General features: G+C 43.0%; 1 protein-coding gene across 3 annotated transcripts; it reads right to left on the reverse strand.

Annotated features, from left to right (window-relative positions):
* Positions 1–11348: 11348 nt before the first annotated feature.
* On the reverse strand, positions 11349–22142 carry LOC121572592 (myc-associated zinc finger protein). Of its 3 annotated transcripts, none has more exons than XM_041884635.2 (7): positions 21198–22142; positions 20707–20857; positions 20058–20455; positions 19486–19733; positions 15025–15088; positions 14524–14695; positions 11349–13752 (listed from the first exon to the last, which is right to left on the reverse strand). In XM_041884635.2, the coding sequence occupies exons 1-7, from the start codon at positions 21228–21230 to the stop codon at positions 13406–13408; spliced, it is 1413 nt and encodes a 470-aa protein (XP_041740569.2). In that variant the 5' UTR covers positions 21231–22142; the 3' UTR covers positions 11349–13405. The 3 variants fall into 3 exon arrangements, with proteins under 3 accessions (XP_041740569.2, XP_041740566.2, XP_041740574.2); XM_041884632.2 differs by having other exon boundaries at positions 15016–15088; positions 21198–22141; XM_041884640.2 differs by having other exon boundaries at positions 15016–15088; positions 20349–20455; positions 21198–22125.
* Positions 22143–26619: the final 4477 nt, after the last annotated feature.

Consider the following 26619-nt stretch of genomic DNA (forward strand, 5'->3'; position numbering starts at 1 on the left):
AGTGTGTGTGTTTTTTCTTACTTTGTCTAAATGTGTTATTTAACATGCTGTGTATGTGTGTGTATTTTTGATAAATTCACTCCCGTTAATAGAAGGATAACCTTTATTATGATGATAATATTACCATACTAATTAGATTGTCTAACCCAGAATGAAGGGTGTGTCTGGTTTTTTTCTGTGTTGATTTCCCTTACTTTAATAGGAGTATAGAATATTTTGATATAGAAGCTAAAATCTAAATGCTTACATTAAAATGTAATGATTATTATCACACAAGTGATATCACACATCTCGTCTGACCATGTGTTCTCGCATACCCCGAGAGCATCTGGTCAGCGGGGTGGTGGCACAGGAATCCTCATCTCTCCCAAGTGGACATTCTCTCTTTTTCCCCTGACCCATCTGTCTATCTCCTCATTTGAATTCAATGCTGTCACAGTCACTAGCCCATTCAAGCTTAACATCCTTGTCATTTATCGCCCTCCAGGTTCCCTTGGAGAGTTCATCAATGAGCTTGACGCCTTGATAAGTTCCTTTCCTGAGGATGGCTCACCCCTCACAGTTCTGGGTGACTTCAACCTCCCTACGTCTACCTTTGACTAATTTCTCTCTGCCTCCTTCTTTCCACTCCTCTCCTCTTTTGACCTCACCCTCTCACCGTCCCCCCCTACTCACAAGGCAGGCAATACGCTTGACCTCATCTTTACTAGATGCTGTTCTTCTACTAATCTCACTGCAACTCCCCTCCAACTCTCCGACCACTACTTTGTATCCTTTTCTCTCTCGCTCTCCTCCAACACTACTCACTCTGCCCCTACTCAGATGGTAATGCGCCGTAGCAACCTTCGCTCTCTCTCTCCCGCTACTCTCTCCTCTTCCATCCTATCATCTCTTCCCTCTGCTCAAACCTTCTCCCTCCAATCTCCTGATTCTGCCTCCTCAACCCTCCTCTCCTCCCTTTCTGCATCCTTTGACTCTCTATGTCCCCTATCCTCCCATCCGGCTCGGTCCTCCCCTCCTGCTCCGTGGTTTGATGACTCATTGCGAGCTCACAGAACAGGGCTCCGGGCAGCCGAGCGGAAATGGAGGAATACTAGACTCCCTGCGGACCTGGCATCTTTTCACTCCCTCATCTCTACATTTTCTTCCTCTGTTTCTGCTGCTAAAGCCACTTTCTACCACTCTAAATTCCAAGCATCTGCCTCTAACCCTAGGAAGCTCTTTGCCACCTTATCCTCCCTGCTGAATCCCCCTCCTCCCTCTCTGTGGATGACTTCGTCAACCATTTTGAAAAGAAGGTTGACGACATCCGATCCTCGTTTGTTAAGTCAAATGACACCGCTGGTCCTGCTCACACTGCCCTACCCTATGCTTTGACTTCTTTCTCCCCTCTCTCCAGATTAAATCTTGCGACTTGTGATGGCCGGCCGCCCAACAACCTGCCCGCTTGACCCTATCCCCTCCTCTCTTCTCCAGACCATTTCCGGAGACCTTCTCCCTTACCTCACCTCACTCATCAACTCATCCTTGACCGCTGGCTACGTCCCTTCCGTCTTCAAGAGAGCGAGAGTTGCTCCCCTTCTCAAAAAACCTACACTCGATCCCTCCGATGTCAACAACTACAGACCAGTATCCCTTCTTTCTTTTCTCTCCAAAACTCTTGAGCGTGCCGTCTTTAGCCAACTCTCTTGCTATCTCTCTCAGAATGACCTTCTTGATCCAAGCCAGTCAGGTTTCAAGACTGGTCATTCAACTGAGACTGCTCTTCTCTGTGTCACAGAGGGTCTCCGGACTGCTAAAGCAAACTCTCTCTCCTCTGCTCTCGTCCTTCTAGACCTATCTGCTGCCTTTGATACTGTGAACCATCAGATCCTCCTCTCCACCCTCTCCGAGTTGGGCATCTCCGGCGCGGCTCACTCTTGGATTGCGTCCTACCTGACAGGTCGCTCCTACCAGGTGGCGTGGCGAGAATCTGTCTCCGCTCCACGTGCTCGTACCACTGGTGTCCCCCAGGGCTCAGTTCTAGGCCCTCTCCTATTCTCGCTATACACCAAGTCACTTGGCTCTGTCATATCCTCACATGGCCTCTCCTATCATTGCTACGCAGACGACACACAACTAATCTTCTCCTTTCCCCCTTCTGATAACCAGGTGGCGAATCGCATCTCTGCATGTCTGGCAGACATATCAGTGTGGATGACGGATCACCACCTCAAGCTGAACCTCGGCAAGACGGAGCTGCTCTTCCTCCCGGGGAAGGACTGCCCGTTCCATGATCTCGCCATCACGGTTGACAGCTCTGTTGTGTCCTCCTCCCAGAGTGCAAAGAGCCTTGGCATGACCCTGGACAACACCCTGTCGTTCTCCGCTAACATCAAGGCGGTGACCCGATCCTGTAGGTTCATGCTCTACAACATTCGGAGAGTACGACCCTGCCTTACACAGGAAGCGGCACAGGTCCTAATCCAGGCACTTGTCATCTCCCGTCTGGATTACTGCAACTCGCTGTTGGCTGGGCTCCCTGCCTGTGCCATTAAACCCCTACAACTCATCCAGAATGCCGCAGCCCGTCTGGTGTTCAAACTTCCCAAGTTCTCTCACGTCACCCCGCTCCTCCGCACACTCCACTGGCTTCCAGTCGAAGCTCGCATCTGCTAAAAGACCATGGTGCTTGCCTACGGAGCTGTGAGGGGAACGGCACCTCCGTACCTTCAGGCTCTGATCAGTCCCTACACCCAAATGAGGGCATTGCGTTCATCCACCTCTGGCCTGCTGGCCCCCCTACCTCTGCGGAAGCACAGTTCCCGCTCAGCCCAGTCAAAACTGTTCGCTGCTCTGGCACCCCAATGGTGGAACAAGCTCCCTCACGACGCCAGGACAGCGGAGTCACTCACCACCTTCCGGAGACACTTGAAACCCCACCTCTTTAAGGAATACCTGGGATAGGATAAAGTAATCCTTCTACCCCCCCTTACCCCACCCAAAAAAAAAAAAAAAAAAAAAAACATATTATTGTATATTGTAAAGTGGTTATCCCACTGGTGGTTATCCCACTGGCTATAAGGTGAATGCACCAATTTGTAAGTCGCTCTGGATAAGAGTGTCTGCTAAATGACGTAAATGAAATGTAAATGTAAATGTGATAAGAGGATGGAATGTGATGGAAAATATTATGTTGATGCTTTTCTATTATGTTGATGCTTTTTCTGTTCTATGTTTGTGCTTTTCTAATAACCGTTTTCTGTGTTCATGCAAATGACTGACTGAACGAATCCTCACTATCAGTATCTGCAATTTGGCAGTACACCCAGACCTTTGTTTTGAGAACGAAAGATATCTCAGTTTCAGAAACATTTAGAATATGAGACAGCAATACAGAATGTCATCTTTTATTTTAGGGTATTTTTATAGATATCTATTTTAGCATTTCACAATGAAAACACATGCAACTAGTTTGAAGAGTTTCAAAACCCCATTTGAAGAATTCATAAGCATCAAATTGATGATGTCACACCCCAGCTCATGACTGAAGGAGTAACAAGTTTGATGCAGTCCTTTTTTTACTTTAGAATTACCACAGCTATGTTACTTATTTGCTTTATGAAATGGTATTATAAAGTATAATATTTTAGTTTTATTATTGAATATATACAGTTTATATTATGTCTTTAACAGTTACAGTTCTGTAGACGCAACGACTTCAACAAGAGGACCTTGCAAACGATTGATTAAAAGATACATCATGTAATCATCTGTAGATATCTAGATTCTAGTTAATGTCTAGACTAACAATGATGTTACTGCACTCACTTGACAGACATAACCACTGGTTTGGAGAGAGAAGATGCAACCTCCAGTGCTCCTGACCACCAGCCTCTCACTGTGCCAAGCAACTCAGAAGGGGGTGAGGAAATAAGGCGAGATCTTACATTTGCTATTTTCTGTTAATATAGGAGAATATAATTGTATTACTACAGCACACATAAAATGAGTGTAAAAAACATTAGGAACACTTTCCTAATATTGAGTTGCACCCCCTTTTGCCCTCAGAACAGCCTCAATTCGTCGGGGCATGGACTACAATGCTTCCCACAGTTGTGTCAAGTTGGCTGGATGTCCTTTGGGTGATGGACCATAGCATTGCAGTTTTTGACACACTCAAACCAGTGCGCCTGGCACCTACTACCATACCCTGTTCAACATCCCGTGAACAAGGTAATTTGGGTACTTCAATGAGTTCGATCGCATTTTCTCCAGGCTTTTGACGGCAGTCATGGCACGCGCCTACTTTTCTCCTGTCCTTTGAAGGCACGCGCCTGGCTGAGGCTCTCAGAATCTATCTAATCACCACTCTTATGCTGTTGACCAATGATGCAGTGTTGTAGTCTGGAATACACCCCTAGCTGAAAGGGGGCGTGGCTTTGACTAACCTAGTTCAGGAGAGAAAAAATAAGCAACTGTAACTGTAAATCTCCATATTGGTATTGTTGCATTACTGCAGGAGTTCCCAAAAATGGCCCAGGTTGAAGATGAGAAGGTTAAGGTAACATAATAATTCCATGCAGAAGCGTTTGAAAATAAATGGGACCAGTAGTGTTGCTAGATTCTACAGGATTAGCATTGAAAACGTGACCAGCGTTTGGGAAATCCAGTAATAAAATGGCTGTAGATAAAAAATTCTAAATTCTAAATTAATAGAATGACAGTAAAGCAGTTATGCTATGTGTTTGCTGAGTTGTTAGCTGAAATTCACTACAATTGTGTTTATTTTTCACTTTGATGCTGAACTTTCTGTGCTGTTACCATTCACTCCTAGTCATTTCGAATGCGGAAGCTGGTCCCTTGTTGAATAGTGGCGTAAAGAGTTATGGGGTATTAGAATCCTCTTGTATTAACCAGTATATTTTGAACCTAGAAAATGGCTGAATCCAAAAACTGGCTGAAAGACCATGAACTCTGCGTGCATTAATGAGCTACATTTACTGGTGTCAAACCATATATGAAAACATGATACATATTTTGTAAGTTGAGAAACAGCCCTTTCAAATGATATGACAACATCAATCAAATGGTAATCAGTCACGAGAAAACACCTGTGAAAATATTTCTTATACAAAAATCTATGCTTTCCCCCCAAACAACTGCCATTTACGCAACCTCCTAATGAAGATAAAGAAACATTTAGAGCGTATTAAGTCTTCCTTATTTTGTAAGGATTGAAAATCTGGAATTAGAATAGTAATACCTTTTACTGTGACAGCCGTTTTAGTGAACAGTGGTATTTTTCTAGAATTTTATGGAATGTTCCGTTATCAGACACTTTCTTATCTCAATTGTATATTTACTAGATATCTGCACCAAAACATATTACATATGGCATTTAGTCTTGCATATGACAAGGAAAGACATACGCAAGTAATATAATATTAATAAATCAAGAGCTTTATTGAAATAACTTCATTGAGGGGTAACCTAGTGGTTAAGACCATTGGGGCAGTAACCGAAAGGTTGCTGGTTCGAATCCCCGAGCCGACTAGGTGACAAATCTGTCCCCTTGAGCAAGGCACTTAACCCTGACTCCTCCTGTAAGTTGCTCTGGATAAGAACATCTGCTGAATGACAATACAAATGTAATGTAAAAAGTACATCCTCTCATTCAAACCTGAAAACAAAGGGCAAGTTACATGGAAAATTTGAATTACAAAATATGATAAGAATAAGGCATATGGTAATTGGCTTTTAATAACTTCAATATCCTTTGTACATACATTCCACTAGGCCTATAGCCTAATACACAAAGAGTCAAAATAGGAACAAATTAAAAGCATGCAGGGGAGGCAAAATGACCAGTGACAAACTGAGCTACTGGGCGAAGACTAGAAGTCCATTTACTAGTGCCTATGTCTGCAATGAGTCACACTCCTTGGAGTGCCATAATCTAAAACAATTTCGGTCCTCTACGATGCTGCCCTTGTATTCTGGTGCAACACAAACAAACCACATCATATCCTCCTTTCTGTCGTTCCTGTAATAAAGCCAACAATTTCTAGAGTAGTCCTCCAGTACATTGAAGTTAACCTAGGCTGTGAGGGTGAGGGTGTGATTGTCCCTCAGCCCTGTCTGCAGCCTCAGCAGCATGTTGCCCAGTCTCTCCAGCTCCTGTCTGTCCTTGACACTGTGGGGACAGCTTCTATTGACTGCCTGGTGGACAGGTGACAGTCTGCCAGTGTCCTACAGAGAGAGAGAGAGAGAGAGTATTTTAATAAGCAGGCCTAATAGTACATAACAATAATACATCATTGACAGTTACCAGCTTGACCAGGATGATTTAGGCTAGTTACCAAGCTGACTACCAGCCTGAGCTTTCAAAAGTCATAGCTATTAAAGACGCCCATCAACGGCGTGTAATTTGCGTGCGAGAGTACACTGCACACATACACTGCGTAGCATATGCCAATGTAATTGGCATGAAAAGCCTTAATAAACAGTTGTATGTTCGCTATGTAGCCCCTGGGAATTATTGTTGCGAGTTCCTTTTGACTCACTTTATGTCCTATGGGAGCCACGGTACCAGGGCTAAACAGTTGTTTTGCTAGCTTCGTGAGGATGTTGTAGCTAATAAACCTAAGCCGTTTATAAACAACTAAGTCTTGTTCTTTCTACATAAACAGTATTCTCTCTTGAAATCGGAGCCGTCGACTTTTACGGCTGTAGCCTGCCTAGGCTATTATGATCGAAATCAGCAGAGGTAGGCTGCAACTGTTTTCATATATGTAGCCTATTTGACTGATAAACCTTAACTTACAGCCCCAGTACGTTTTAAACTAGCTACATATTTAGTCTACTTAGCATAGGGACTTAACATAGGGAAGATCATAACAATTCCTCTAATTCCTTTTCACAAATGACCCACACAATTTATCCGCTCATGTTACCAGCATTGCTCCGCATAGACGCAAGAAAAATAGACGTGTACACTGAACAAAAATATAAATGCAACATGTTGGTTTCATGAGCTGAAATAAAAGATCCCAGAAATGTTCCATATGCACAAAAAGCTTATTTATCACAAATGTGTTTACATCCCTGTTAGTGAGCATTTTCTCCTTTGCAAAGATAATCTGTCCAGCTGACAGGTGTGTCATATCAAGAAGCTGATTAAACGGCATGATCAGTACACAGGTGCACCTTGTGCTGGGGACAATAATATGTGCAGTTTTGTCACACAACACCACAGATGTCTCCAGTTTTGAGGGAGCGTGCAATTGACATGCTGACTGCAGGAATGTCCACCAGAGCTATTGCCAGAGAATTGAATGTTAATTTCTCTACCATAAACCGCCTCAAACGTTGTTTTAGATAATTTGGCAGTATGTCCAACCGGCCTCACAACCGCAGACCACGTGTAACCACGCCAGCCCAGGACATCCACATCCGGTTTCTTCACCTGCGGGATCGTCTGAGACCAGCCACCCGGACAGCTGATGAAACTGGGTTTGCACAACCAAATAATTTCTGCACAAACTGTCAGAAACCGTCTCAGGGAAGCTTGTCGTCCTCACCAGGGTCTTGAACTGACTACAGTTTGGCGTCGTAACCGACCTCAGTGGGCAAATGCTCACCTTCGATGACCACTGTCACGCTGGAGAAGTGTGCTCTTCATGGATGAATCCCGGTATCAACTGTACGAGGCAGATAGCGTGTATGGTGTTGTGTGGGCGAGCGGTTTGCTGATGTCAACGTTGTGAACAGAGTGCCCCATGGTGGCAGTGGGGTTATGGTATGGGCAGGCATAAGCTACGGACCATGAACACAATTGCGTTTTATCGATGGCAATTTGAATGCACAGAGATACCGTGGCGAGATCCTGAGGCCCACTGTCGTTTCTTTCATCCGCCGCCATCACCTCATGTTTCAACATGATAATGCACGGCCCCATGTCGCAAGGATCTGTACACAATTCCTGGAAGCTGAAAATGTCCCAGTTCTTCCATGGCCTGCATACTCACCAGACATGTCACCCAATGAACATGTTTGGGATGCTCTGGATCGACGTGTACGACAGCGTGTTCCAGTTCCCGCCAATATCAAGCAACTTCGCACAGCCATTGAAGAGGAGTGGGACAACATTCCACAGGCCACAAACAATAGCCTGATCAACTCTATGTGAAGGAGATGTTTTGCGTTGCGTGAGGCAAATGGTGTTCACACCAGATACTGATTGGTTTTCTGATCCACGCCGCTACCTTTTAAAAAAAGGTATCAGTGACCAACAGATGTATATCTGTATTCCCAGTCATGTGAAATCCATAGATTACTGATTTCCTTATATGAACTGTAATTCAGTAAAATCTTTGAAATTGTTGCATGTTGCGTTTATATTTTTGTTCAGTGTATATTTGGCTGTAACTGTATGAAAATACCCTGAAATAAAAGGTGACATTCTGTACTGTTACCTCATATGAAACAAATCCAAAATGCTGGACTATAGAGTCAAATTTAAAATGTTAGGTTCACTTTCCAAATTGATATGGTGAGGGCTGTATAACATCTCCAGTATTGATAATCAATCACATTTTGAACGAGTTGGGGGGCCTAGAGCCATGGTCCCCTGAGGGAACCTTTTGGAAAGTAAACGTTGTTTACATATGTCTGGGGTGGTTCCTGGGGTTGCCTGCAAATTATCTCTATATGGATGTGGTTCTGCATATCATCTTAGTTCATTGTGTGTGCCCCAAAAAAACTGATGCTGAGTCTGACCATGAACTTGCGTTGCAAAGAAGCCTCATGTGCCAGTGTTCTGGACAGTGCTTAATGAGCACAGCATATGGCTTGTCTATAGCCAGCACCATGGAGAGCGGCACTAAATTTTTATTTATTTTTATGTCCTGTTTGTGTTTAGGGTTTGCTTGTACAGTATGAACTGTAACTCCATAAAAAAAAGTTTCCTCACAGGAAAATAAAAGTTCCTTGTATTGAATGGTTAGCATATTCACTTTGGTCACCAATAATTGGTGTTCGACAGTCCAGCAGGTCTGTCGAATGATAACTGCCCCGGGAACAATTTCACAGTTGCCTTCCAGGTGCAGTGGAACATTTTGAGAATGGAGAGATATACAGTCAGGTCCATCAATATTTTGACATTGACCAAGTTATTATTTTAGCTGTCTACCACAGCATATTGGAGTTTAAATTAAATAATGAGGGTATTTACATCCAAATCGGGTGAACGGTGTAGGAATTACAGCACTTTTTATATACTTTTTAAGGAACCAAAAGTAATTGGACAATTGGCTGCTCAGCTGTTCCATGGCCAGGTGTGTGTTATTCCCTCATTAGTTAATTTACAAGTAAGCATATAAAAGGTCTAGAGTTTATTTCAAGTGTGGCATTTGCATTTGGAATCTGTTGCTGTTAACCCTCAATATGAAGTCCAAAGAGCGGTCACTGCCAGTGAAGCAAGCCATCATTAGGCTGAAAAATCAAAACAACCCTATCAGAGAGATAGCAAAAACATTAGGTGTGGCCAAATCAACTATTTGGTACATTCTTAAAAAGAAAGAACGCACTGGTGAGCTCAGGTACACCAAACGGCCCGGAAGACCACGGAAAACAACTGTGGTGGATGACAGAATAATTATTTCCCTGGTGAAGAAAAACCCCTTCACAACAGTTGGCCAGATCAAGAACACCCTCCAGGAGGTTGTCGTATCTGTGTAAAAGTCAACAATCAAGAGAAGACTTCACCAGAGTAAATACAGAGGGTTTACCACAAGATGTAAACCATTGGTAAGCCTCAAAAACAGGAAGACCAGATTAGAGTTTGCCAAAAAACATCTAAAAAAGCCTTACAGTTCTGGAACAACCTCCTATGGACAGATGTGACAAAGATCAACTTGTACCATAATGATGGGAAGAGAAGAGTATGGAGAAGGGAAGGAACTGCTCTTGATCCAAAGCATACCACCTCATCTGTGAAGCATGGTGGAGGTAGTGTAATGGCGTGGGCATGTATGGCTGCCAATGGAACGAGTTCCCTTGTATTTATTGATGATGTGACTGCTGACAAAAGCAGCAGGATGAATTCTGAAGTGTTTAGGGCTATATTATCTGCTCATTGGACGGCGCTTCACAGTGCAGATGGACAATGACCAGAAGCATACTGCGAAAGCAACCCAATACTTTTTTAAGGCAAAGAAGTGGAACGTTCTGCAATGGCCAAGTCAATCACCTGACCTGAATCCAATTGAGCATGCATTTCACTTGCTGAAGGCAAAATGCCCCAAGAACAAGCAGGAACTGAAGACAGCTGCAGTAAAGGCAGAGCATTGCCAAGGAAGAAACCCAGCATCTGGTGATGTCTATGGGTTCCAGACTTCAGGCAGTCATTGACTGCAAAGGATTTGCAACCAAGTATTAAAACTCACAATTTAATTTATGATTGTTAGTTTGTCCAATTACTTTTGAGCCCCTAAACTTGGGGGGCTATGTATAAAAATGTTCATAATTCCTACACGGTTCATGCAATAATTTTGACAAAACCCTTAAATTAAAGATGAAAGTCTACACTTAAAGCACTTCTTGATTGTTTCCTTTCAAATCCATTGTGGTGGCGTACGGAGCCAAAATGATGCAAATTGTGTCACTGTCCAAATACTTATGGACCTGACTGTACCTAAAAATGGTGATGTACAATTTGTAAAGGTGGATAGTGCAAAATAAATCAAGACGGTCTGGAGATGGGATGAAATATCTCATAGGAATATTATCAACAAGTACTACTTTGTAAAAAAAAAAATGATTACAATATTATGAATAAAATACAATATGGGGACAGTTTGCAAACTGCATCAAAAAATAATAAGTATTCCACAAATATATAGGAAGACCTCTTCAGAAGAGAATGGGGAAGAAACCCTTGTTTACACCCATTTATATCTGTCAGAAAATACACATGTTAATATTGGTTTAGAAAGGACCAGATGTTCACAGTAATAAGGTCACATGCTCTTCCATTTCCAGTAAAATAGAGATAAACTATTGTAGGGACTGTACATTTCATCATTATTATTATTAGTATCGGTGCAGAGGTATTACTTAGTGTGCAGCAACACACGCACAGGAGCCAGAGCAAAATACGATTACACAACACAGAGGGGTCAAGGTTACATGCTCATCTCACACGTAACATATTTTACAAGTCAGAGATACCAACACACACACTGTGTTACCAGCTGCATGCCACCACCCACCATTTTCACTGCACCTTATCTGACACAAAATCCAAACACTTTCTCTCTCAAGCATGTGACACACACACAGATAAATAATGGACACACCTCACCTCATGTGTTTACTCCTTTTACTTTTAATAGTCAAAATTACAAAATAATAACATGATCTCTATGCTTCATCTACAAAATAATAACATAATATTAATGATCATGGTAAGCATCAACTGTTTTTTTGCTCTAACTGTTCATAGACATGCATACGGTTGAGAAATATAAAAATATAATAATAAATACATCCCATTAGTATTCTTAATGAATCCATGACTAAGATTTAAAATAGTTCAGAATAAAATAATTAAAATGCAGTTGAGTACAATAAGGCATTACGATGTATCACAAGAGCTGTACAGGTTCCTAGAATAGAGGTATTATTTTTTTTTGCTTAATGCGGGAAACCTAAAATAACTTTCATAAATCACTACTTTTCTCAACAGGAAGAACAAGTCTCCAAATTAAATAATTCTAAGCATTTTTTAAAATATAACATACTGACACTAAACTGATTAAATGAAGCACTCCAGAACAAAAACAGGATTTGTTGAAAGCATACCAGGGGTGGGCCATCGAACGCTAGTAGTATAAAGTTCCTGGATATACTTATCTCGACACAACCTTTAAAGCCCTTCCATGACATCACTCTTAACCACTGAAAAAGTCAAACAACCAAAGATATCTGAGGAAAGGTGATCTTTCTCCTCAGATTCATGGAGAGCTGTAAGTCATAATATAAGTTGTGTTCAGAATGCTGTGTGCTATAGATGGTGGTGTTAATGAATGAGTTTTAATACGGTGGACTCGTTCAAGGAACAACTAAGAACACTATGGCAATAACAGTTACAAAGAAATAAAATGGCAGATATGGGTACAATTCATTTGACTGAATCAATCGATACTTTCTTAAAATATTTGTTTTCAACCATCTCTAGCGTAAGGGGGACTGCTGCTAACTTTCTTGTAGGTAGTCTTAGCTAGCTTCACTTTAATGCAAATGGTGTTTTTGAGGTGTCAGTGAACTGTGTCATGAATGTGGCTATACAGTAGCAGTAATAAGAATCTCCAGTATGTATTAAATGTGGTTGTGCCCAAAGAGGAAGACGCAGAGCAAATGCATCTTTACGAAACCAGTCTGAGCCTTCAGCGGATTAAACGTCAACATTTTTAAGGTGCTTGACACTCCTGAACTCAACTTTGCCAATTGTTTTCTCGCTCTACTGTACCTGAAACAAATCAATGTAGTTACACCCCTCCACTGTGCATAATCACCAATACAGTACCCACTGGGCACAGACATCAATTCAACGTCTATTCCACATTGGTTCATTGAAATGACGTGGAAACAACGTTGATTCAACCAGTGTGTGCCCAGTGGGTATGGGCTAACTTCCAGATCCAGCGTTGGCCCTATTTAAAACAGACTACCTCCATATGCTCTATGATTACAGCATTACGCAATTAAAACGTCGCGTCTACTCCTCTTCATTTCTGGAGGGTAGCAGCCCCTGACTTGTTATGTGCAATTCACCCCCTGAACATCTCATTCTTTCAGAATACACTCTTCTACACACCCCTTTGTTATATCATTTTCCTATTACTCCTTTAAATAATTCCCCAACTTACTACAAGGCTATCTTATGAATGTTTGGAGAAGAGAGCGACAAAACGGAGGCAAAATGAGAGGTGGTTGGTGAGACTGACATTGAGTTACAGTACATGGTGCATTACTAGCAGAGGGGAGTAGTTGCTGGGACTGAGGGAGAGAAAGGAGGGAGGGAGAGGGATAGAGTAGACAAGTCCACAGTGTCATAGGAGTCCTGAAAGCGTGAGAGTTCAGCCACGTTGAGGACACTCATGTCCGTATTTGTCGTTATCTAGCGTCATCAAATCAGCGTACAGGACATATAATGTCCACCTCATCCTCTCTCCACACTATTCTCACATACTTTCTCTCTGCCTCTTTCTCTCCCCTAAGCCAGACCCCTCTGTCCATTTCCCCCATTTTTCCTCTAGCTGTGGGACTTTTAACTGTGGCTCTCCCCTAAGCAAGCCTCCTAACCTCTCACTACGGGACTTAGGGACTCAAGTGGCTGAGGTTAAACTGCGGCTCTGCTCTGCTAACTGTGGGACTGAGGTTGGATGCTGGAGCAGTCCGACACCAGCAGGTCCACCACTGCGTTGCTGCTGACGTAGACGGTCGGGGCAGACACCATGTTGCTGAGGGACACGGAAGAGCTGGACGCCCCGCTAGAGGTAACAGGGCCGGAGGGGCCACCTTGGCCCCCAGTACTGTGGGTGCCCATGTGGCCCTGCAGCTGGGTGGGGGTCTTGCAGTGCACCCCGCACAGCTGGCACACAAGAACACCACTTGAGCCCATGCCGCCGAAGCCACCAGCACTCTCCTTCCACTCCTGGCCGTGGTGCTTTTGGGCGTGGACGCGCAGGTAGGTCAGAGTGGTGAAGCCTGGAGGAGACGGAGAGAGTTAGCGGTTAATGTCATTTTAAGCCTTTACAAGTAACGCTTTATAGAGTACGGTAGGCGGGCTAGAATGAAAACGTTCTAGATAATTATACGATTTTGTATGGAAAATTGTATTTTTAAATGTTTACTGATTATTTACAAAGTGTGTGTGTGCCAGGACTTGACTCAGTACTTGACAAATGTTTATTAACCATTTATTAACTTTGAATGTTTATTAACATCTTATAAACCACTTAAACTCTAAATGTTTGGTTATTTATTTATATATATAATTTTGTACTTTTACCCCTTTTTCTCCCTTACGGACTCGGGAGAGAGCCATGCGTCCTCCGAAACATGACCCTGCCAAGCCGCACTGCTTCTTGACACACTGCTTGCTTAACCCGGAAGCCAGCTGCACCAATGTGTCGGAGGAAACACCGTCCAGCTGGCGACCGAAGTCAGCCTGCAGGCGCCCGGCCCGCCACAAGGAGTCGCTAGAACACAATGGGACAAGGAAATCCCGGCCGGTCAAACCCTCCCCTAACCTGGACAACGCTGGGCTAATTGTGCGCCACCTCATGGGTCTCCCGGTCACGGCCGGCTGTGACACAGCCTGGGATCGAACCCGGGTCTGTAGTGACGCCTCAACCACAGCGACGAAGTGCCTTAGACCGCTGTGCCACTCGGGAGGCCGTGAAACATTTATTAACATCTTATAAACTATTTGTGAACCCTTTCATCAAACAATACGAGGTGTTGACAGACACTCACTGCGGTTACAGATATGGCAGGAGTGGTGCTGCGATTGGTTGTGCACCCTCATGTGATCGGTGATGTAGGCAGCCGACAGGAGCTTGCCGCAGATGTGGCACGGTACCTTCTCCTCGTGGCGGATCATATGAGCACGTAGCCGGTCCCTCGTGGCGAAGCTGGACTCGCACGTCTAAACACATCGAGAGTGATGAGGAATGACTGGTTATCAATAAAGACACAGAAGGCAGCAGTTTAATAGCAAAACAATCTCTCATTGTATTTAATTCAGGGTTGGGGTCAATTCCATTTCAATTCAGTCAATTCAGGAAGTAAACTCAAATTGGAATTTTGGTTTACTTCCTGAATTTAAATGGAATTGATCCCAATCCCGATTGTATTACAATGGATAGTTATGGTACGAAGGATTTAAGGTACAGAGAAACAAATCTATGTCTAAGAATGACTGTATTGAGATATGAGAGGTGTAAAAGGATATAAAGTAGCACAAACATCAAGTACCGGACACTTGAAGGGTCGTTCAGATGAGTGAACTTGTCTGACATGACTGTTGAGATGGTCAGGCCTGAAAGAAGTGAGAGATAGAAAGGGGTAAGACAACAAATACCTTGTTATAGACTTTCTCCAGCAGAAAATGTGGACACAAACTTTGTCAGATGTTTTTACACCGCAAGAGGTCTTCTATTGAGATAAGTTCAAGTCCCAGGCCATGTGTTGTGTAGATACAGCTACAGTGCCTTGCAAAAGTATTCATCCCTCTTGGCGTTTTTCCTATTTTGTTGCATTACAACCTGTAATTTAAATGGATTTGTATTGGGATTTCTTACACAAAATAGTCCAAATTGGTGAAGTGAAATGAAAAATATAACTTGTATCAAAAAATGTATAACGGAAAAGTGGTGCGTGCATATGTATTCGCCCCCAAATAAGATCGATCTGGTGCAACCAATTACCTTCAGAAGTCACATAATTAGTTAAATAAAGTCCACCTGTGTGCAATCTAAGTGTCACATGATCTGTCACATGATCTCAGTATATATATACACCTGTTCTAAGGCCCCAGAGTCTGCAACACCACTAAGCAAAGGGCACCAACAAGCAAGCGGCACCATGAAGACCAAGGAGCTCTCCAAACAGGTCAGGGACAAAGTTGTGGAGAAGTACAGATCAGGGTTGGGTTATAAAAAAATATCAGAAACTTTGAACATCCCACGGAGCACCATTAAATCCATTATTAAAAAATGGAAATATGGCACCACAACAAACCTGCCAAGAGAGGGCCACCCACCAAAGCTCACAGACCAGGCAAGGAGAGCATTGGTCTCTTTGTTGCCTCTCTGATTAAAGATAACTCTGAAGGAGCTGCAAAGCTCCACAGCAGAGATTGGAGTATCTGTCCATAGGACCACTTTAAGCCGTACACTCCACAGAGTTGGGCTTTACGGAAGAGTGGCCAGAAAAAAGCCATTGCTTAAAGAATAAAATAAGCAAACACGTTTGGTGTTCTAGATGTGCCAAGCTTATAGAGACATACCCCAAGAGACTTGCAGCTGTAACTGCTGCAAAAGGTTGCTCTACAAAGTATTGACTTTGGGGGGGGTGAATAGTTATGCACGCTCAAGTAGTTTTTTTGTCTTATTTCTTGATTGTTTCACCCAAAAAAATATTTTGCATCTTCAAAGTGGTAGGCATGTTGTGTAAATCAAATGATACAAACCCCCCAAAAAATCCATTTTAATTCCAGGTTGTAAGGCAACAAAATAGGAAAAATGCCAAGGGGGTGAATACTTTCGCAAGTGCCACAAACCATTATGAATGAAAAAGATAAGCTATAAGTAATTTCCATATTTTCGGTGCTTACAATTTCCATTCATCGACACAACCAATGGCATGGGATGTGGACTTATCTCGACTACTTTTGATTTTGGAATGTAATGTTCCTTTAAAGCAGCAATCAGCAGTAGAAACAATAAACTGTTTTCCCCACCCCTGTTTCGGTAAAATGCTGAGGGATGGGGCTGGAGAAATGTAACCACTCTCAAATTCATAGACAGAGCTATGGATGCAAGGACTGACCATCCATGATATAAAAATTATGTTTTGAGGCTATATAGTGTTTGTTTACATTGACTTTTTGTGGCTTCCATTCAGCCACAAGAGCATTAGTGAGGTCGGAAACTGATGTTGGGCGATTAGGCCTGTCTCGCAGTCGGCGTTCCAATTCATCCCAAAGGTGTTCGATGGGGTTGAGATCAGGGCTCTGTGCAGGCCAGTTAAGTTCTTCCACAGCGATCTCGACAAACCATTTCTGTATGGACCTCGTTTTGTGCACGGGGGCATTGTCATGCTGAAACAGGAAAGGGCCTTCCCCAAACTGTTGCCACAAAGTTGGAAGCACAGAATCGTCTAGAATGTCATTGTATGCTGTAGCGTTAAGATTCCCCTTCACTGGAACTAAGGGACCTAGCCCGAACCATGAAAAACAGCCCCAGACCATTATTCCTCCTCCACCAAACTTTACAGTTGGCATTATGCATTCGGGCTGTCAGACTGGTGAAGCGTGATTCATCACTCCAGAGAACGCGTTTCCACTGCTCCAGAATCAAATGGCAGCGAGCTTTACGCCACTCCAGCCGACGCTTGGCATTGCGCATGGTGATCTTAGGCTTGTGTGCGGCTGATCGGCCATGGAAACCCATTTCATGAAGCTCCCTATGAACAGTTCTTGTGCTGACGTTGCTTCCAGAGGCAGTTTGGAACTCGGTAGTGAGTGTTGCAACCGAGGACAGACGATGTTTACGTGCTACGTGCTTCAGCACCTGGCGGTCCCGTTCTGTGAGCTTGTGTTGCCTACGACTTCGCGGCTCAGCTGTTATTGCTCCTAGACGTTTCCACTTCACAATAACAGCACTTACAGTTGACCAGGGCAGATCTAGCAGGGCAGAAATTTGACAAACTGACTTGTTGGAAAGGTGGCATCCTAGGACGGTGCCACGTTAAAAGTCACCGAGCTCTTCAGTAAGGCCATTCTACTGCCAATGTTTGTCTATGGAGATTGCATGGCTGTGTGCTAGATTGTATACACCTGTCAGCAACAGATGTGGCTGAAATAGCCTTATCCACAAATTTGAAGGAGTGTCCACATACTTTTGTATATACAGTGCATTCGGAAGGTATTCAGACCCCTTGACTTTTTACACATTTTGTTACGTTACAGCCGTATTCTAAAATTGATTAAATTGTTTTTTCCCCTCATCAATCTACACACAATACCCCATAATGACAAAGCAAAAGCAGGTTTTTAGAAATTTTTGCAAATGTAAAAAAACAAAAAAATAAACGGAAATATGACATTTAAGTAAGTAGTCAGACCCTTTACTCAGTACTTTGTTGAAGCACCTTTGCCAGCGATTACAGCCTCGAGTCTTCTTGGGTATGACGCTACAAGCTTGGCACACCTATATTTGGGGAGTTTCTCCCATTCTTCTCTGCCAATCCTCTCAAGCTCTGTCAGATTGGATGGGGAGCATCGCTGCACAGCTATTTTCAGGTCTCTTCAGAGATGTTCGATTGGGTTCAAGTCCGGGCTCTGGCTGGGCCCCTCAAGGACATTCAGAGACTTGTCCCGAAGCCACTCCTGCGTTGTCTTGGCTGTGTGCTTAGGGTCATTGTCCTGTTGGAAGGTGAACCTTCGCCCCAGTCTGAGGTCCTGAGTGCTCTGGAGCAGGTTTTCATCAAGGAGCTCTCTGTACTTTGCTCCGTTCATCTTTCCCTCGATCCTGACTAGTCTCCCAGTCCCTGCCGCTGAAAAACATCCCCACAGCACAATGCTGCCACCACCATGCCTAACCATAGGGATGGTGCCAGGTTTCCTCCAGACGTGAAGCTTGGCATTCAGGCCAAAGAGTTCAATCTTGGTTTCATCAGACCAGAGAATCTTGTTTCTCATGATCTGAGAGTCCTTTAGGTGCCTTTTGGCAGACTCCAAGCGGGCTGTCATATGCCTTTTACTGAGGAGTGGCTTCCATCTGGCCACTCTACCATAAAGGCCTGATTGGTGGAGTGCTGCAGAGATGGTTGTCCTTCTGGAAGGTTCTCCCATCTCCACAGAGGAACTTTGTTGCTCTGCCAGTGACCATCGGGTTCTTGGTCACCTCCCTGACCAAGGGCCTTCTCTACCCGATTGCTCAGGGGGAGAAGGCGGCCAGCTCTAGGAAGAGTCTTGGTGGTTCCAAACGTCTTCCTTTTAAGAATGATGGAGGCCACTGTGTTCTTGAGGACCTTCAATGCACAGAAATGTTTTGGTACGCTTCCCCAGATCTGTGAGTCGACACAATCCTGTCTCGGAGCTCTACAGACAATTCCTTCGACATCATGGCTTGGTTTTTGCTCTGACATGCACTGTCAACTGTGGGACCTTCTATAGACAGGTGTGTTCCTTTCCAAGTCATGTCCAATCAATTGAATTTACCCCAGGTGGACTCTAATCAAGTTGTAGAAACATCTCAAGTATGATCAATGGAAACAGGATGCACCGGAGCTCAATTTCGAGTGTCATAGCAAAGGGTCTGAATACTTATGTAAATAAGGTATTTCTATTTTTCATTTGTAATACATTTGCAAAACAAATTTTAAAAACTGGTGTCATTATGGGGTATTGTGTGTTGATTGATGAGGGGGAAAAATTATTGAATCCATTTTAGAAGAATAAGGCTGTAACGTAACAAAATGTGGAAAAAGTCAAGGGGTCTGAATACTTCCCGAATGCAAAGTATAGTGTATCATATATTTGATTGCCCCTTTAAGCACAGTGTAAGCACAGTGTATCACTGAGGCACAAAGCAGAAGAAAACTGCCCTAAAAATGCAGTCAGAGGGAGAGGTACCATCTGAAATAAATAATTATGTTGCCTGCCCTAATGAACATGACCCTGCTCTCTGGCCTATAGTGTGCCACTCTCACCTGGAGAAAGCCTTGGCACAGTGGGGGCACACATAGGGTTTCTCCACGCCGCCTTGGTGAGAGCGCACGTGGTGGCTCATGCGGTCCTTCCTCTTGAACCGCTGCTGGCAGATGGGGCAGGAGAAGGGTTTCTCGTCCGAGTGGGAGAGACGGTGTCGGTTTAGATGGTACACGTCTCGGAAAGCCTTCCCGCACGTCTCACAGGCGTGGTTCTTCCGCACGGGGTTCGGGTTGGGGTTCGATGGCCGCTGGGGGGGATGAGTAGAAAGAGACGCGCTTACAGTACAAACATTGTTTTTTATGTATTGTAGTAGTCGATAATTACACATGCATCTGTGTAGATTATTGACATATTATATTGTCGCCTCTTTGTGTCTTTCTGAACCACGCAGACACACATGGCTCGCGACACCTAGATAATTTCTCTGGGCCATTTGCATAACATGCTGAATTCCCTTTATTGAAAATAAGGCTTTCCCACAATCTCCATAAAGACCATGCAAGAGGAACCTAAATTCTACTTTTCTTTTTCACGGACGACAACAACAACCTCCAGAAGCGCCATGACCCACCTGTACTGTCGCCCCCGCCGCCATGACGACAGCAGCAGGAGGAGCATGGGGGTTAATGCTAGCCACTACGCTCGCCATGGCAACCCCTTCGCCATCCTGACTACCCAGAGCTGGCTGCTGGGATGCCAGCATGCTGGGAGGGGGGAGAGGGGGAGGAACGGAGAGGTGGAGCAGGGAGAGGGGGACCGTATGCCTCTCCGCCCTCCCTCCCGACAACGCCTGCGCCGGCCCAGCGCCAGCCTCCTTCGCCCCCTCCTCCTGCTCCCCTGCTCCTGCTCGCCTCATGCGTACCCCGGTGTGGACCGACTGGTGCCGCCGCAGGTTGTAGTTGTTCTTGAACTGCTTGCTGCATATGGCACAGATGTGTGGCACACGGGCAGGCCGGGACGTTGTCTTCACTGTAGGACGAAAGAGCGGAAGAAGAGAGGGAATGAGAAATGAAGACAGGGAAATGCTAATTAATAATAATATCCTTATACATTCTAAATATTATGGTATGAAGACAGCCTAATGTATCATATTATGCTTATAACAGTATAACAGACATCTTGTTTAGCAATCCACATTACATCCTTTTCAACTTAATTGCGGATAAATGCTGAAAAAGCAATAGTATTTCTATGTATTTCACAACCCATGATTCTCTCACCAGGTAAGGGTTCTTCATTGAGGGCAGCAGTGTCCACCGTGGAAGGAGGCTGGGCTATGTTCTCTGTGGGAGGGGTCTGAGGAGAGGCAGTATGGACTGGTAAGAGTTCTGATTGGAGGGTCCCCTCCACTTGGTTTTGGGTGGGAGTAGTCTGGAGAAATAAACATAGGGCCATTAGCAGAAAGTCACTGCATTGTCTACCACCAACAGAATTTTGCTCTGCCAGGAGTACCCCTGAAGTACCCCCTCATTTGCATTTTACCAGTAAGGCTATTATCTCATGAGTCTTCTCAAGTACCCCCTGTGGATAGCCCAAGTACTCCCAGGGGTCCTAGTACCCCTGGTTGGGAACCACTGGTCTAGACTAGATGCTACTTTGCGTCACATAAATGTGCAGGCCCCGGAGCTGTGGGACACAAATTCTTCAAAAGCCCTTCTTCAGAAAAGCGCGCACACAAACACGACAACGAAGAAGGTCAATTAAGACTTACCTGGAAGAGAAAATTGCTCCAAGCAGCATCCATTTTGAACCAAATTGACTTAAGAGTATAAAGTCAGTTAAGTAATCCTGGTTGCGATTCGACAGTGAATCGTTTGCATATTGTTTAATCACCCTATTGGCGATTGAGGCGCGAAGATCTATGTTGACAGTATTAAAATGCAGCAAGAGTATGCTATCGATCATCCGAAAGGGACGTGCAACTATATAAAAAAAAAATATACTAATTCAAGCTATTCGTTTTCACGCAGGCGTTACGACTAGGCTGTCTGCCTGAGTGGAATTGCCTGCTCCAATAGTGGCCTATTTCTCTTTGACTCTGGTTTCTAACTTTAATTTAGCAAAGCATAATGATTAAAAAAACACATCTCTTGGCATTGATGACTTTCAAACCAAATATCTGTGTGCACGAAATCAATGTTATTTCTATAGCCGTAGTCATACATAATTGCTAGATCTGAAAATTAAATGAATGCATTTCACGCACAATGCTAACTATTATCAGTGTTATAATAAACGCATTTGAAAGAGTAGCAGTTCATGCTTTTTAATTTATTAATCTATTTTTCCGATTTCCCCCAATAGGCCAATCGGGTGTTTGTCGAAGCCTCGTTGTTGGATTCAAGCCCTGACCCTGGCAAAGAGCGCTCGCTCCGGGCCGCAGCCTATCTTTCCACCTCGGCTGTTCAATTGCGAGGATGTCATCTTTCTTTTTTTATCGCTCGCTCTCCCTCCTCCCTCCCTTTCTTCCTTTTCTTTTTAAATTCCTCTTTCTTCTCCCCCTCCTCTCCTTTTCTCGCACGGCTATGTCCCAGTTGCTCTAAAAGGGATCGGATTTATCTTCGGACACCCCCTTTCATTTCCGTCTCGCTCATAGAGCGTTTCCTTTCTGCCCCGCCTACTTGGGATTTCGGCCGACAGAAATTGCACTACAGTATTTTTCAGACCATCACAAATGGATCTCCGCCGTTGCTATATAGAGCTCCGCCACAGCGCACGCGTACTAGGAAAACGGTGAGAAAAACATTCCATACAAGCGCCTCTTAAAGGGCGGGACGCACGGACACAATTCTGGGGATGGCAGTGTCAGATATACAGCTCCGGGACAATAACAACATAGGCTATACTAGACACGACAATTCCCGGATATGAGAAAGTTTTGATAGCCTATCTGGTTCTTGGTTTGTATAGGCTACATAAACATGCAGGATGCTATTATCACAAAAATAACCCTTCAATCAATTTGGGAATATACTCAAGCCAAAGCAAATTAATGCACATTGTAATATATATATATAAAAAATTAAAAGACAGGAACACCAATGTTTATATCATTTAATTGTAATGTTTTATTACTTTGCTTTTACCCTCTTGTTCAACACATTTTAAAGACCCCTATTCTTTTTCTTCAAGCTTGGAATTGCCTGATTGGAATATTCAACTATGTTTACTGAAAATGTCCCGTTTTCAAACCATACAGTACAAGTCCACACAGAGCAGTCCATACCATCATCTAACCAGCTATTTATGTGGCAAATGAATTGGGATCTCTTCTTCCTGATGCCCATCATGATTTCCAAGACCTTAAGAAATTAAGATAGCACCCTCTACTGCAACCCCCTCCCCCCCCCTCCCATACCTATGAATTAGCATGTTACGTTACCATTGTAAAACCTACCATCCATCCACATATCAAAACCCACCAGTCTAATTTATATAAGGAGTTTCCTGCATGCACTGAGATTTCAACCAAGCATGAAGTATTAGGCTACAGGGGACTTGTCAAAGCTGGTGTTTTTGAGATTGTACAAACAGGGTGATCTTTTTTATTCAAAGGTACAGCATTTCAGAATCCCTAGATATAAACAGAGTCTTACCTAACTGAATGAGGCAAACCCCTTTAAGAAAGGGGAAGTTAAGTATTTTAGTAATATGGCCCTGGTGAGAGTAGGCCTAACTACACAAATGGTTGACAACCTTAAAACCTTAAAGCCTTAAAACTTACTTCAACTTGCAGCACAAGCTCACTGACAAGTGGCTCGCACCTTGCAATGATGGTGTGCACTTCGAGATTATCATCTAAGATTGTGCACCATTCTTTATCTTTGAACTCCATTTTGTTGTTCTTCATGCTAGATTATGTGTGGGCTCAGTAGAATAAATCATCATCATCGTGAAATCTCTAGAAAATTCACCTAACGTTTTCATTAAAAAATCCAACAAATGAACATAAACAATCCAGAAGAGGTTAATAATGTTCATGTCAACCAATGTTGCTTCTTTTGGATATGTCACGTTCCTTTTCATTGGGGTCAGACCTTTTACAAAGGTCACACAAGTGTTTTTAAAATGCAATAATGTTTGTCTACAAAAGTGGCAATATAACTAGACTGTATACCACTCAACCAACACATGTACACACATGAAAAATCAACAATTATTAATAAGCTATTATTAATAATCATTAATACCTGTTACACACACCATACCTGACAATTCAACAACAACAAAAATATCATCATGTATATATATTTTTTACACATTTCCAACCTTTCCCATAGTCAAAAGTGGCATTTTTCTTGCAAGATAAAAACACATTTTTGTACATGATTACAACAACTATATATGGATTAGTAATGGTAATATTGACCTATAGAAAATGCTTTCTTAGTCTAAATCCTGGGTTCAATACTCACTTGAATATATCAAAATTACTATGATCGTCGTCATTATTACTCTATAAAACCGATGACATTTTTGTCTTTATATTCCCTTAAATATTTACAATAAAGGTTAAAAAAAAATGTGGGACAGCTAGTGATCTTAAAGGTCCAATGCAGCTGTTTTTATCTCAATATCAAATCATTTCTGTGTAGCAATGAAGTACCTTAATGTGATTGTTTTCAAATAAAATTGTCAAAAAGAAACAAGAATAGCCATTTCTCAAGCAAGAATTTTGCTAGGACTGTCTGGGAGTGGTCTGAGCGGGGAGGGGAAAACTGAAAACTAGCAGTTTTTGGCAGAGAGGTTTGAAACGCTCTTTCTTATTGGTCTATTAACTCATTTGCAGTCTGGTGACCAAAACAAAACAAACAGAAATCTCAGGCAGTCTTTTCAAACATGTCTTACACTAAAAGGCCATTATCATAATTTTCACAATATTATTCCAACTTCAGTGTGGAAATATATCTACAATGCAAAAAGTGAAAGTTAAGCAAGCCTAAATATCTTACATTGAGTGATAATTTACTTAAAATTAATGTTTTTTTCTTGTTTTTTCTTACGAAGCTACATTTTCTAACATCATTGGCAGATAATTGTGCTCATTTTACACTAAAAAAAGTCTTAATACAAGTAATTTAACTTATTTCAAGATATTTTTCAAGAAGGTAAAATTATCACTCAATATAAGATATTTAAGCTTGCTTAGATTTCACTTTTTGCAGTGTAAAGCACAGGAAAATCAAGTTTCTGACTGCACTGGTCTTTAAATACCAGTTAAACTTGGACAACTAATACTGTACATCTCAAATGTGATTTTGGTCATGTTTACAAATGTTTTGTACATTTATATAATGCGTTGTAGCGACTCTCATGGACACCTATGTCATTTTAAAAGATAATAAATACACTACATCACCAAAAGTATATGGACACCTGCTTGTTGAACATCTCATTCTAAAAACAAGGGCATTAATATGGAGTTGGTCCCCCCTTTGCTGCTACAACAACCTCCACTCTTCTGGGAAGGATTTCCACTAGATTTCCACTGTTGGAACATTGCTGCGGGGACTTGCTTGCATTCAGCCACAAGAGCATTAGTGAGGTCGGGCACTGATGTTGGGCGATTAGGCCTGGCTCGCAGTTGGCGTTCCAATTCATCCCAAAGGTGTTCGATGGGGTTGAGGTCAGGACTCTGTAGGCCAGTCAAGTTCTTCCACACCGATCTCGACAAAACATTTCTGTATGGACCTCGCTTTGTGCACGGGGCATTGTCATGCTGGAACAGGAAAGGGCCTTCCCCAAACTGTTGCCACAAAGTTGGAAGCACAGAATCGTCTAGAATGTTATTGTATGCTGTAGCGTTAAGATTTCCCTTCACTGGAACTAAGGGGCCTAGCCCGAACCATGAAAAACAGCCCCAGACCATTATTCCTCCTCCACCAAACTGTACAGTTGGCACTATGCATTTGGACAGGTAGCGTTCTCCTGGTATCCGCCAAACCCCGATTCGGCCGTCGGACTGCCAGATGGTGAAGCATGATTCAACACTCCATAGAACGCGTTTCCACTGCTCCAGAGTCCAATGTTGGCGCGCTTTACACCACTCCAGCCGATGCTTGGTATTGCGCATGGTGATCTTAGGCTTGTGTGAGGCTGTTCGGCCATGGAAACCCATTTCATGAAGCTCCTGACTAACAGTTATTGTACTGACATTGCTTCCAGAGGCAGTTTGGAACTCGGTAGGGAGTGTTGCAACCGAGGACAGACGATTTTTACACGCTATGCGCTTCAGCGGTCTAGTTCTGTGAGCTTGTGTGGTCTACCTCTTCACGGCTGAGCCGTTGTTGCTCCTAGATGTTTCCACTTCACAATAACAGCTGACTGGGGGAGCTCAAGCAGGGCAGAAATGTGACGAACTGACTTGTTGGAAAGGTGTCATCCTATGACGGTGCCACGTTGAAAGTCACTGAGCTCTTCAGTAAGGCCATTCTACTGCTAATGTTTGTCTACGGAGATTGCATGGCTGTGTGCTCGATTTTATACACCTGTCATTAACGGGTGTGGCTGAAATAGCCGAATACACTCATTTGAAGGGGTGTCCACATACTTCTGTATATATAGTGTATGTCATGGATGACGGAAACTTTTTCTGGGACATTTTATTGTCCACACAAATGTCTTTCTTTCATTATTTTGAATGAAACCGAGTCTGTTTGTTGCCTTTTTAAACATTCTGTGTATTCATATTAATTTACATCAGCCATAATTCTCTCGTGGTCATCAAACCATCCCTTTAAGACTTTTTAAAGGCATTGGTGACTTCCCCAGCCACTTGTTGTTTTTTAACACATCTACAAAATAAACAAAAAACAATGTCAACAAATAACAGTTATAAACCAATAAAATGTGTTTCGAACAATAGCTACCTTTGAATGCAGACTAAAACCAGCATTTTTCCCTTTCTGAAGCCATATAACACATGTGCTTGCTAGATTATCACACTACATACAGTTGAAGTCGGAAGTTTACATACACTTAGGTTGGAGTCATTAAAACTAGTTTTTCAACCTCTCCACAAATTTCTTGTTAACAAACTAGTATTTTGGCAAGTCGGTTAGGACATCTACTTTGTGCATGACACAAGTAATTTTTCCAACAATTGTTTACAGACAGATTATTTCACTTATAAT

The sequence above is a fragment of the Coregonus clupeaformis genome, chromosome 1, assembly GCF_020615455.1.
Source record: "Coregonus clupeaformis isolate EN_2021a chromosome 1, ASM2061545v1, whole genome shotgun sequence".
NCBI lineage: Eukaryota > Metazoa > Chordata > Actinopteri > Salmoniformes > Salmonidae > Coregonus > Coregonus clupeaformis.

Bases quoted from the DNA above. Each gene is read 5' to 3' on its own strand.
- LOC121572592 (XM_041884632.2), bottom strand. From the start codon at position 21,230: ATGGATGCTGCTTGGAGCAATTTTCTCTTCCAG. The intron at 20,858-21,197 runs GTAAGTCTTAAT...TTATTTCTCCAG, and splicing joins GGAGCAATTTTCTCTTCCAG to ACTACTCCCACCCAAAACCA. The intron at 13,753-14,523 runs GTGAGTGTCTGT...CGTCTCCTCCAG, and splicing joins CTGCCATATCTGTAACCGCA to GCTTCACCACTCTGACCTAC.